Below are 13,764 nucleotides of genomic sequence, written 5' to 3'. Positions count from 1 at the left end.
TGAGGAGAGGTTGAGAAACCAGGAAAAGAAAGACTAAGAAGGAAAGCGGCTGGTGAAGAAGGAGGCAAAACAGGAGACTAAGGTGTTTTGGAAGTTAAGGAAAAAAGATTCAAGGAAGGAGTGATCGATTGCATTAAATGCTGCCCAGTATCATAGAAAATGAGGACTGAGTATTGAGTACTTGATTCAGCAATATGCAGGTCATCAGTGACCAATGACAAAGTTGTTTCATTGAAAACCCTGCATGTAATCCGGGCAAGATTGGAAGCTACGATTACTGAACCTTTACCCAGAACCAGGTACTATGTTAAGCATTCAATCTTCACAGCAGCTCAGGGAGGTAGGCATTATTCTTCCATCCATTTTACAGATGGAGAAACAAAGCTTAGAGAGAGTGAAGTCCTGTTCCTGACATTACCTAGCTGATGAAAGGCAGACCATCAATGTGGCCCTAGGCAGCCTGGCTCTAGAGTCCATGCCCTATGCACTACACCATCCTACTTTTCCTGGATGACAGAGAAAGTCAAAAGGTGGGGGCTTTTGAACTGACCAGCACCCTGGACTTGCTAGAGGGAAATCCTAGTCTCTGAGAGATGGTACCAGTTACTTCGAGCTGGGATGGAGACTAACCCAGCTGATGGCAGAGCAGCCTCCTCTTAGCAGGGCTTGTTAGCTGGTCACGGCCTTGGTTTGGCACAGATGTATAGGGCAGTGACAGACAAACAATAGGAATTCCATCCTTACAGTTCTGAAGGTATCTATCCTAATATTTCTTTTCTCACTCACCTTAGCCATTCCTCTCTGGTGTCCTATTTGTTAAATTAGCCTCCCAATGCATAGAGACCTAACTGAAAAGTAGGCAAAGGGTTTCTCATCTTTCTGCTTGTTCCAGTTACTCCTATCCCCACACCCATCCCACCCTTCCCCTCAACCCCAAGAGACTCACCTGGAAATGCAGGTGCCCTCCTACATGGCTAAAGTTAAGCTTCCCTGGTGGCTCAGAGGATAAAGCATCTGCCTGCAATGCAGGTAGACCTGGGTTAGATCCCTGTGTCAGGAAGATCCTCTGAAGAAGGCAATGGCACCCTACTCCAGCACTCTTGCCTGGAAAATCCCGTGGACAGGGGAGCCCGGTAGGCTACAGTCCATGGGGTCACAAAGAGTCAGACACGACTGAGCGACTTCACTTTCAAGTCTTCTGAACACCCCCTAGAAGGAATGAGGATAAAGAAAGAGCCAAACTTCTGTTCTCGAGCTTACCAAAACGATGTGACTGTCGGAGCGCTCTTACTCAAATCAGATTTGGGTGTCCTAGGACAAGTCCCCCTTGACATCTTTCTCCTTGATCCAGTGTCTAAAAGCCACCGTTAAAGATACACTCCTTGACCTATGACTGATTCATGTTGATGTATGGCTGAAATCAACACACTATTGTAAAGCAATTATCCTCCAATTAAAAATAAATTTTTTGAAAAGATACACTCTTAGGATCATCACTGGGATGAGCAGCAGATTAGATGTAAATGAATAAGATCATTCAGTTCAGTTCAGTTCAGTTCAGTGGCTCAGTCATGTCCGACTCTTTGCAACCCGCATGAATCGCAGCACACCAGGCCTCCCTGTCCATCACCATCTCCCAGAGTTCACTCAAACTCACGTGCATCGAGTTGGAGATGCCATCCAGCCATCTCATCCTCTGTCGTTCCCTTTTCCTCCTGCCCCCAATCCCTCCCAGCATCAGAGTCTTTTCCAATGAGTCAACTCTTCGCATGAGGTGGCCAAAGTACTGGAGTTTCAGCTTTAGCAGACTCTGGCAATAGGGAAGAAACAGTTTTGGAAGACTAGGAATGGCCAAGGGAAGACTGGAACAGGACAAGGGGAAATGAGATAAATATCAATCCCATAGTTTTACTAAGAACTGGTCCCGACCACAAGTATCCCCAGAGGAGTGGCCCCACAAGAAGAGGAGCAAAATTAATGTGCCCTCTTCTCTCCATTCGTTCTCTTCCAGGCCCACTCAAGATGCAACCCCTGCTAGAGCATATCTAGATAGTTGAAAGAGCCAAGGGAAGGCCCCTTGTCCTTCTAGGGACCTGAAATATTTTCATGAGTGGATGTCCCTGAGTCAGGTATGCAGAAATTCAGCACATTCATGCTAAATCCTGTCATTCATGGCCACCATGGTCCTCCACAGGGTCCTAACAGCATCTGGCAGGCAGACAAGGATGTGACTTGAGAAGCTGTGGAAGGTTCAGTACAGTTCAGTTCAGTCGCTCAGTCGTGTCTGACTCTTTGCGACCCCATGGACTGCAGGACATCAGGCCTCCCTGTCCATTGCCAGCTCCTGGAGCTTACTCAAACTCATGTCCATCAAGTTGGTGATGCCATCCAACCATCTTATCCTCTAGCATCCCCTTCTCCTCCCGCCTTCAATCTTCCCCAGCATCAGGGTTTTCAAATGAGTCAGTTCTTTGCATCAGGTGGCCAAATATTAAGAGTTTCAGCTTCAGCATCAGTCCTTCCAATGAATATTCAGGACTGATTTCCTTTAGGATGGACTGGTTGGATCTCCTTGCAGTCCAAGGGACTCTCAAGAGTCTTTTGCCGGGGTCCAGCCCCGGTGGATCCAGGGTGATTCGAAGGTGGGGACGGAGTTGGCGTCCTTGGAAAAAGACATATTTAATTACAGATATATAGAGAGAATAGAAACGGATAGTGTAGCAGGAAGATTAGTGGAGAAAAAGAGGCTGAATAACTTGGTCTACGTGGAATAGCATCCATGCTCCAGATGGGAATTCAGCCAGAAAAACAGGGAGCAAGAAAGAACAACATGGGGGTATCAGTCTTTCCGGAAACTGATCTGATTTCTTTATTTTTGGGTTTGCTTATATACCTTTTGTTACACATAGGGATGAATACAGAGTCACACGGGGGTCAGCAGTCTTGACCTTTATCAAAATCAGGTGCTTCACATAAATGTATAAAAAAAGGTCTTAGGGATATTACATCATCTTCTGGCCATGAGTGAGACCTGCTGACATTTTATGATCCTTTCTTTCTGATAACCAAAAAACTTATTTCTTCCAAGGGTGTTTTTTCTTAAACCAGGCACCACCCTCCAAATAAAGTTACATTCCTATAGGGTGAGGGTGTAGTGAGTTACAATCAAGAAAGGAATTTATTTAACCCAAGGTTAACATGATTAATCTTAAAGGTTAATACTTATTTCTCCTATATGCTTAAAGGTTAATACTTATTTCTCCTATATGTTAGTTATATTCATTATAAGGGCAGAGAATATGGAGATTTAGCAGGAAACATCAGCCCAACAAATGAAAATCCTTTCAACAATGTTCCCCTTAAGATCTATTTAGTCTTAAGATAGTGATAAAGTTACATTTTCACATAGCAAGGACACAGTGATTTATAACAAAGTACAGTGATCTATTACAAAAGAGAAAATTCATTAACTCAAAAAGTCTAGTATTGCTAACCTTAAAAACTACTATATTTCCTTTTCTATATTCCAAATACATTGATTAATATATTCCCAGGTGCCTAAGGATATGGAGGCCTGGAGGCAATTATTGACTCAACAAGAAGAAAAAGCCCTGTGCTAATTAAGACTCTCAAAATACTCCAAAACTCTCTGTGCTGTTTATGGTTAAGAGGTAGTAAACAATCACGTGGCAGGAGTATGGATAATCCTGTCACACAAGCTAGTCTGTCAGCAGAGAGGTTTGACCTGAGACATCCTTGTCCCACCCAGAGCAGGGAATTAGCAGCAATTATTGACACAACAAATGAAAAACCCTTCACCAATATAATTCCTAACCAACCCAATATACTAATAATTTCCAACTCCCCAAAAGAATATGCCTTTAGTAAGTCTAAAACATCTCATGCCTCTCAGGTTGGGAGGCTGTAAACAATCACATGTGGCCGGATGAACCTATACAGGTGGGCTAGATAACCTTCAGAGGAGTCCGTAAGCTGAAACACTCTTGTCACACCCAGGAATTTTTATTGCCTTGGAGCTGCACGTTTACTCCTACTCCGAGAGAAACGGTTATGGGGGAGAGCCCCCCGTAAAGTCAGAGGTGTAGGTGAGAGCATAAAACAGACTCTGGTTTTAGGGTTGATGCTTGGGAACAGGGGGTTTCCTGAGGCTTGATCACGCCTTTGCGTATGCCAAGCCTCCTTCCTCATGACCTTTGCCATGGGCGGAGTTCCTCACGCTGGCCCCCAGCAGTCTTCTCCAGCACCACAGTTCAAAAGCATCAATTCTTTGGCACTCAGCTTTCTTTATAGTCCGCCTCTCACATCCACACATGACTACTGGAAAAACCATAGTTTTGACTAGATGAACCTTTGTCGGCAATGTCTCTGTTTCTTAATATGTTGTGTAGGTTTGTCCTAACTTTTCTTCCAAGGAGCAAGCAACTTTTAATTTCACGGCTGTAGTCACCATCTTCTGTGATTTTGGAGACCCTAAAAATAAAGTCTGTCACTGTTTCCACTGTTTCCCTATCTATCTGCCATGAAGTGATGGGACCAGATGCCATGATCTTAGTTTTCTGAGTGTTGAGTTTTAAGCCAACTTTTTCACTCTCCTCTTTCACTTTCATCAAGAGGCTCTTTCATTCTTCTTTGCTTTCTGCCATAAGGGTGGTGTCATGTGCCTATGTGAAGTTACTGATTATTTCCCCCAGCAATCTTGATTCCAGCTTGTGCTTCTTCCAGCCCAGCATTTCTCATGATGTACTCTGCATATAAGCTAAATAAGCAGGGTGACAATATATAGCCTTGATATACTCCTTTCCCTATTTGGAACCAGTCTGTTGTTCCATGTCCAGTTCTAACTGTTGTTTCCTGACCTGCACACAGATTTCTTAAGAGGCAGGTCAGGTGGTCTAGTATTTCCATGTCTTGAAGAATTTTCCACAGTTTATTGTGATCCACAGAGTCAAAGGCTTTGGCATAGTCAATAAAGCAGAAGTAGATATTTTTCTGGAAATCTTTTCCTTTTACGATGATCCAACGGATGTTGGCAATTTGATATCCTGTTCCTTTCCGCCTTTTCTAAATCCAGCTTGAACATCTGGAAGTTCATGGTTTACATATTGCTGAAGCCTGGCTTGGAGAATTTTGAGCATTACTTTTCTAGTGTGTGAGATGAGTGCAATTGTGCAGTAGTTTGAGCATTCTTTGGCATTGCCTTTCTTGGGGATTGGAATGAAAGTTGACCTTTTCCAGTCCTGTGGCCACTGCTGAGTTTTCCAAATTTGCTGGCATATTGAGTGCAGCACTTTCACAGCATCATCTTTTAGGATTTGAAATAGCTCAACTGGAATTTCATCACCTCCAGTAGCTTTGTTCATAGCGATAGTTCCTAAGGCCCTCTTGACTTAGCATTCCAGGATGTCTGGCTCTAGGTTGGTAATCACACCATCGTGATTATCTGAGTTGTGAAGATCTTTTTTGCATAGTTCTTCTGTGTATTCTTGACACCTTTTCTTAATATCTTCTGCTTCTGTTAGGTCCATACCATTTCTGTCCTTTATTGTGCCCATCTTTGCATGAAATATTCCCTTGGTATCTCTAATTTTCTTGAAGAAGTCTCTAGTCTTTCCCATTCTATTGTTTTCCTCTATTTCTTTGCATTGATCACTGAGGAAGGCTTTCTTACCTTTCCTTGTTATTCTTTGGAACTCTGCATTCAGATGGGTATATCGTTCCTTTTCTCCTTTGCCTTTCACTTCCCTTCTATGCACAGCTATTTGTAAGGCCTCCTCAGACAACCATTTTGCCTGTTTGCATTTCTTTTTCTTGGGGATGGTCTTGATCCCTGCCTCCTGTACAATGCCCTGAACCTCTGTCCATAGTTCTTCAAGCACTCTGTCAGATCTAATACCTTGAATCTATTTGTCATCTCCACTGTATAATCATAAGGGATTTGATTTAGGTTCATAAGGGATTTGATTTAGGTTATACCTGAATGGTTTAGTGGTTTTCCCTACTTTATTCAATATAAGTCTGAATTTGGCAATAAGGAGTTCATGATCTGAGCCACAGTCAGCTCCCAGTCTTATTTTTGCTGACTGTATAGAGCTTCTCCATCTTTGGCTGCAAAGAATATAATAAGTCTGATTTCAGTGTTGACCATCTGGTGATGTCCATGTGTAGAGTCTTCTCTTGTGTTGTTGGAAGAGGGTGTTTGCTGTGACCAGTGCATTCTCTTTGCAAAACCCTATCAGCCTTTGCCCTGCTTTATTCTGTACTCCAAGGCCAAATTTGCCTGTTACTGTAGATATTTCTTGACTCCCTACTTTTGCATTCCAGTCCCCTATAATGAAAAGGACATCTTTTTTGGGTGTTAGTTCTAGAAGGTCTCATAGGTCTTTATGGAACCGTTGAACTTCAGCTTCTTTGGCATTACTGATCAGGGCATAGACTTGGATTACTGTGATACTGAATGATTTGCCTTGGAAACGAACAGAGATCATTCTGTCATTTTTGCAATTGCATCCAAGTACTGCATATTGGCCTTTTTTTTTTTTTTTACTATGATGGCTACTTCATTTCTTCTAAGGGATTCTTGCCCACAGTAGTAGATATAATGGTCATCTGAGTTAAATTCACCTATTTCAGTCCATTTTAGTTCACTGATTCCTAAAATGTCTATGTTCACTCTTGCCATCTCCTGTTTGACCACTTCCAATTTGCCTTGATTCATGGACCTAACATTCCAGGTTCCTAGGCAATATTGCTCTTTACTTCAGACTTGACTTCCATCACCAGTCTCATCCATAACTAGGTGTTGCTTTTGCTTTGGCTCCGTCTCTTCATTCTTTCTGGAGTTATTTCTCCACTGATCTGCAGTAGCATATTGGGCACCTACCGACCTGGGGAGTTCACCTTTCATTGTCCTATCTTTTTGCCTTTTCATGCTGTTCATGGGGTTCTCAAGGCAGAAATACTGAAGTGGTTTGCCATTCCCTTCTACAGTGGACCACATTTTGTCAGAACTCTCCACCATGTCCCATCTGTCTTGGGTGGCCCTACACGGCATGGCTCATAGTTTTATTGAGTTAGACAAGGCTTTGGTCCATGTGATCAGATTGGTTAGTTTTCTGTGATTGTGGTTTTCAGTCTGCCTGACCTCTGATAGAAAAGCTTAAGAGACTTATGTAAGCTTCCTGATGGGAGAGACTGGCTGAGGGGGAAACTGGGTCTTGTTCTGATGGGCGGAGCCATGTTCAGTAAATCTTTAATCCAGTTTTCACTTGATGGCTGGGGCTATGTTTCCTCCTTCTTATTTGCCTGGGGCCAGACTGTGGTGGAGGTTATGAAGATAATGGCGACTTCCTTCTAAAGGTCCCATGCAGGTACTGCTACACTCGGTGCCCCCAGCCCTGCAGCAGGCCACCACTGACCTGCGCCTCTGCTGGAGACTCCTGGACACTTATGAGCAAGTCTGGGCGACCTCTTCCAAGAGGCCTTACACCATACCCAGGTCTGCTGCACCCAGGGCCCCTGCCCCTGTGGCAGTCCACTGCTGACCTGCACCTCCACAGGAGACAGTTAACACAGTCCTGTCTCAGTCTGTGTGGGGTCTCTGGGTCCCGGTCCAAGGTTTGTTTGAGCCCTCTGAGCATTGATGGCCGATATGGGGTTCGATTCTAAATGTGATTTTGCCCCTCCTACCATCTTACTGGGGCTTCTCCTTTGTTTACCTCTCCCCCAAACACCTTCCCCATCCTGCGTGGACATTTCTGGATAGCTCTCCTTTCAGAGTCCACTGAAATTCACAACTCGAGATTCTTTCCTCAGATTTCACCTTTACATCACCCTGAGCGGTCTATTATAAAGTGTGAATACCCTAAAGGGTGAATCATATGAAGCAATGATTAAGCCCTGCTTCTTCTACATAATTTATCTGCTTGCCTTCTTCTCTGACTTCAAGGGTACTGTGATGGAAACAATATGAATGTACTTAACACTACAGAACTATATACTTTTGAAAGTGGCTAAGATGTTGAATTTTATGCTGTAGGTAACTTACCACAATTTTCCTAAAAAAATGTATCTGAACTATTCCCCCATTGCTCTGACTACACTCTCTTCAGAGGAAGAGGCCCAGGCCACAGCTGTACCAAGACCCTCCCGGCCTCAAAACACAGCTGATGAGACTCATAGAGAAAAAACTAGCGGTTATCAGAGGGGAGAGGGAAGGGGGAGGGGGCAAGATAGGGGGAAATGCGGGTATTTGTGGGATTATATGAAATTATGTTTGCAACTTTTGAAAACTATGAAGCACTATAGAATATAAAGAATCTTTTACTCAATTAAAAAAAAAAACAGCTGATGAGGGACTGGTCACCTGGTCCCATGCTGAGATCTAGCAAAGAAGACTTGCCTTAATCACATTATTTGTCTTCCTAGATAGGCTGCAGGGTAGGTTAAGTGACAAAAAGAGCTAAAAAGTGACTTTCCATCCAACTTCTTCTCCCAAAGCCATTCTGATGGTTCTTCAACAAGGCTTGGCTATTAACCAGTCTAATCTATGCATGCTTGGTGGTCTTCATTCATGCTCCCTTGCCTTCACACAACATTCTAGATTGCTCTTCCTCCTAAGTCCCTCATGAAGCCCACAGCCTGTGATTATGTCCCTTCATTCTCTTCTCTTATGTCCTCTCTTAATCCCTGACCTGTGTCTTCAAAGTCTAGACATCAGTCCTGGTGAATCCCTGAAAATACAGTCTTTATTATTTTTTTTTAAGGGCACTTGTAGGCCTACTGATAAATAGGAGCAGGAATGTGAGACCGTTTTGCACAGATTCCTAGTTATCCAAGATCCCAAGATTGGGGGGAAAGGCTGAAAAATCTGGGAGCTAGTGGCCAAGTAACTGCAATTCTCTTCTTTGAACAATAAAAGTGAACCACACAGTAGAGGGAGCTTCCCTGGCGGCTCAGTGGTAGAGAATCCATCTGCCAAATCAGGAGACTCAGGCTCAATCTCTGGTTCAATCTCTGGGTCAGGAAGATCCCTGGAGAAGGAAATGGCACTCCACTCCAGCGTTCTTGCCTGGGAAATCCCATGGACAGAGGAGCCTGGCGGGCTACAGTCCATGGGGTCACAGAAGAGTCGGACACGACTGAGTGACTAAACAATAACGCAGCAGAGAATTTTCTCTTCCTCACTTTCCCCACACACCTTCCCAAGAGCACGCCCCCGAAGAAGGAAAAGGAAAATACTAACGTAACATCTTATTCTCTAGTTGCTGTACTTCTTTCCCGTATGCTATTTCACTTGATCCTCAGTTTCCCTGCAGCTGCGGGAGACAGGCCCAGAGAGGTTAAGTAGCTAACCCTGAGAAACAAAGCCTGTTAAGTGGCAAATCTGGGGCTGGACCCCAGTTCTCCCAGATTCTTGTCCTTGCTTTAGCTGTCAGGCAAGATTGTTTGGAAAGCAGCCCAGTCCCTTTCCTCTTATTGATACAAATTGTGTGCGGATCTTTGGTTTCTAAAGGAGATGGCAAATTGTAAAGAAGATGGTGACTGCAGACAAATGAAAGAGCCCGTTTATATCTCTCTAGAAAAGTGAACTGACAACACAGGATTATGTCTGTAACGGGAGGAAAGCTTCTGTTTATTTTTGCACTGTCAATGAGCACTTCCAGACACTGGAACTCAAAACATCTCCTAGCCCCACTTGGTTGAAAGCCTCAAGTTACAAGTAAGGAAGCATTCTTCATTATTATTATAGAGCAAAGATCTGAACCTGAACTGAAATGGGACCTACTCACACAGAAGAAAGAGCCTGCTGTTGGGGGGTAGATTGAAAAAAAAATCACTCTAATTGATTAGAATCACATTAAGGAGAAGGTGAAAAAATTTCCCAGTTTATACAGTCAGCTAGTGCTATTCAGGAATACATTATTAGAACTACAGGTTGGCCAGGTCCCTTAAGGCCTTCTTTCTTCTAGCTCTTGTTGACCACAGTGTGAGCACTTCTATGCTGTTAACACCCCCACAAGTGGTAGAGAGTCGAGTGTCCAGACATGTGGGAAACTTCATTATCTGGGACACAGTTGCACTCCTGAAAGTGCTTGGGAAAAGTGGCTGGCCAGTCAAGCAGATCACTCTCCCCCATCCAGCTCATTTTTCTCACTGGGAAAGCTCTTTGGCTAATCTCACATGAACTTAATGAGGACCCTCATCATCCTGAAAAGGTTAAAATGTTAATTGCAGGGCAGCAATGGAGACACAGACAGAGAACAGAAGACTTATGGACTTGGGGGTGGTGAGGAGAGGGTGGAAGGTATGGAGAGAGTAACATGGAAACATATTTTACCATATGTAAAACAGATAGTCAATGGGAATTTGCTGTATGACTCAGGGAGCTCAAACAGGGGCTCTGTAACAATCTAGGAGGGTGGGATGGGGAGGGAGACGGCAGGGAGGTTCAAGAGGGAGGGAACATAGGTATACCTAAGGCTGATTCATGTTGCTATTTGGCAGAAACCAACACAATACTGTAAAGCAATTATCCTTCAATAAAAATAAATTAATTTTTAAAAAATTATAAGAAAATGAAATTGAAAAACAAAAGGTTAAAATGTGTTTAAAAGCAAGAATAGTTTGGCAATGGGGTTTGTTTCCCACAGCTGGCACATTCATGCTTTTTATGGGCATTATCCTAACTGCTCCCTTATATTTTTAATGTCTTTGAAAAAATAGTACAGATGTTTACAAAATTTCAACACTTAGAGCAGTGTTGATGCTTCATTATCAAACAACCTCATGTCCCCAGTTATGCCAGATTAGTGAGGGACGTTTTTGTACCCCAAATACTGGGTTGGCCAAAAAGTTCATTCTGATTTTTCCATAAGATGTTACAGAAAAATCTGAAGGAACTTTCTGGCCAACTAATACAAGGCTGAGGGCTGCCACTGCTCCCCCTCCCCTGCCATGCCCCTGGCATGGATGGATATCTGTGTCCTCCCTCCATATCCCATTCAGGCCCCCCTGCCTGGCCCTGAGATGACTCTCACAGCATCATCTCTTCTCCTCTCATTGTCTTGGATCACTGCCCAATCCCTGGCCCCCACCTGCAAGTTTCTAGGGCTGGAACTAGGACTGGAGAGGAGCCAGTGGGGCAAGGCCAGTATATCTTCAAGGAGTGTATCCTGGGAATGAAAGTAAGTTCATCTAACTTATTAATAGCTCCAGTAAAATACCATATGGGCTACAAGGTCAAAACCAATGCCTTGAATGAGGCTTGTGTATTTTCAGTGCATTTAAGTAATCCATAATATCTTTGTCCTGCTACTACTGAGAAACCAGCTGTCTGAAGCAAGTTGACTTAATGCTCAGGTGACTTCATGTTTGTTTGATGAGGCTCAAACAGTCATCATCAGGTATAAGCATTTAAGCCCTAAGCAAGCAAGTTTCTGATGACCTTCAGAGGAGAATAAATCAATAAACATACACCTCTAACTTTACCCATCATTGGTTAAGATAGTTTAAGCATCTCCTCTCTGACTTAAGATTTACACTCTTTGGTGGCTTTTTCTCTTTTAAATAAGCCACTTCTTTGAGAGAGTTACAAATGTGGCTTCTAAAAATTAACTTTGATAATAGCTAATAGAGATGGGTATGAGATGTTGCTTTCATTTAAAGTCTATGCAAAAAAAAAAGTCTATGCCAAAAAACTGCAAAAGGCAAGTGAAAAATCCTTATTTAGCACTGTGATATTTGAAAGTGTTTCAGAATTAAGGGAAAAGGAGAATAAAGCCATTATAACTTGGAAACATTAAAAAAAAAAAAAACCACAACCCATTTAGCCATATATAAGCTTTTTCTTCACCCACAGTGACATCTATGGCATTGGAACTGGATATCACAACAACCCAACTCCCAAATCTAAACATTATTTCCAAAAAGCAAAAATAATTCATTCTGTATATAGTGCTGCGTCTCAACGCTGGGATCTTTGAGAAAAGAGTCTTAAGCCATTTTTAAACGACCTTTATTACCTGCCTCTGACATTCCCCAGGTTACAGAACAGGAGGCGACTGAGCCCGTGTTCCATGGAGGAAGCAGATAGCTCCCCTAATAACTGAATCAAGATAAGAGAGGCATGGGGAAGTACTGGAGTAATACACCTAGCAATGTTTATCCACAGCAGAAGATGGCAAAGCTGCTCAAAAGTAGACAAGTTACCTTCGGGATGACAAGTGGAAGCAAGAAAACCATACAGTTGGGACTCGGACGTCTTCCCCACCCCTAAGCCCCCTCCGCTACCAGTCCCCATCAAGTCCGTTCTACACCACAGACTGGTCCTAGTGTCTTGCTTAGCTCCCTGCTGAAGGAGGAGGGAGGGAAAAGACATCTTGAGGTCTCTTCATTTCCTTTGTCTCTGTCCCTAAGGCAACAGGAAGCTGGAGCCGCAGTGGCCGGCCTGGCAGTGGTGGCAAGCGCATTGGCTCTGCAGAGTCTGAGCCCCTGGAGCAGCTGCCAGTTAGACGGCCCAGAGTTCAGGTAGACTTCACTGCTTCAGTTCAATGCCAAGTGTTGGACGTGTTGGATTCAGTTCCCAGGGGGCTGGAGCTTGGTGTCGGGGCTGTCTGAAGACACGCGAGCAGAGGCAGTTTAGGGTGGTGGGATGTGCGGGGTGGGGGTGGGGGTCTGGGGTGGTGGGAGAGGAGCGAGAGGCCGGCCTGGAGGGTAATGCTTCTTTCCCGGCCTTCCAGACGAGGTCTCCTGGCCTCAACGTCTTCTGAGCCTCAGGTGAGGCAAGTCCTGAAAGGGGAGGAGAGGACACGGCGAGACGAGCGAGCTGAGGAGGGACCGGGCGAGCCAGCGAGCTGGTTGGCGGTTCTAGACCCCCTCGGTGCCCCGGGCCAGGGCCGGAGCGGACAGCCCGCAGGGGGCGAGCTGGCGGCGGCCCTCGGCGGGCGAGCCGGCCACTGTCTCGGCGTCGGCGGTGGCGGGGGCCCCTCCCGGGAGCCACTCGTGCTGAGCACAGGCCTGGGACTGCTCGTCCTTGGCCTCGACGAGCTTGCGGGAGCGGGTGTAGGCCAAGATGAGGCCGCCGGCCAGGCAGGCGTAGAAGACCATGATGAGCAGGATGTAGAGATAGGCATCGTCGCCCTTGGCGCTGGTCACCTCGCGGCCCACGAAGGGGTCGGGCACGACCCCCATGCCCATGCTCGGGCCGGGGCCGGCGCCCAAGCCACTGGCGTTGCCCCGGTGACGCAGCTCCAGCAGCAGGCGGCTCAGCAGGGTCCGCAGACGCTGACTCTCGCTGCAGTTCATGGCTGTCGGGGAGTGACACGGCGGCTCCAGATCGCTGTTGACCTTGCCCCCGGGCCAGGCCGAGGGGATGCGGGTGGGCGAGCGGCGGCGGTACCCGGCTCCTCCGGGCGGGCGGCGGAGTGGCTGGGGGGCCCCGCCGCCCGGGCCTCCTTATTCCCTCAGCCCCGCACCTCCTCCCCTTCCCCACCACGCCCCCTCGGCCCGAGGCCGCCTCTTCCTAGGCTGTCTCGCCGCCCGGGGGACAGGGGACAGCTGGTGTGGGGAGGAGAAGGGGACGAGGGAGGGGACGAGGCCAAGAGAGGGGCGGAGGGGGCGGGGGCGTGGAATGCGCGGGGCCCCCGGGTGGCCAAGGCTGGCCGGGCGGCTCACTGGGGTCAAGCCTGGACCCCAGGCTGCGGCGGAAGAGAATTCCTTCTAAGTTCTGGCCACCTGCCCTGAGTT

The 13,764-nt window shown here is 45.9% G+C and overlaps 1 protein-coding gene across 1 annotated transcript; it reads right to left on the bottom strand.

The window, feature by feature from the left end:
• Positions 1 to 12,017: 12,017 nt before the first annotated feature.
• Positions 12,018 to 13,494, bottom strand: KCNE5 (potassium voltage-gated channel subfamily E regulatory subunit 5). The gene has a single exon (XM_018044082.1). The coding sequence runs from the start codon at positions 13,321 to 13,323 to the stop codon at positions 12,886 to 12,888; it is 438 nt and encodes a 145-aa protein (XP_017899571.1). The 5' UTR covers positions 13,324 to 13,494; the 3' UTR covers positions 12,018 to 12,885.
• Positions 13,495 to 13,764: the final 270 nt, after the last annotated feature.

The sequence above is a fragment of the Capra hircus genome (assembly GCF_001704415.2).
Source record: "Capra hircus breed San Clemente chromosome X unlocalized genomic scaffold, ASM170441v1, whole genome shotgun sequence".
NCBI lineage: Eukaryota > Metazoa > Chordata > Mammalia > Artiodactyla > Bovidae > Capra > Capra hircus.
The sequence above is the reverse complement of the archived record's forward strand: the minus strand, read 5'-3'. Positions and strand labels throughout refer to the sequence as shown.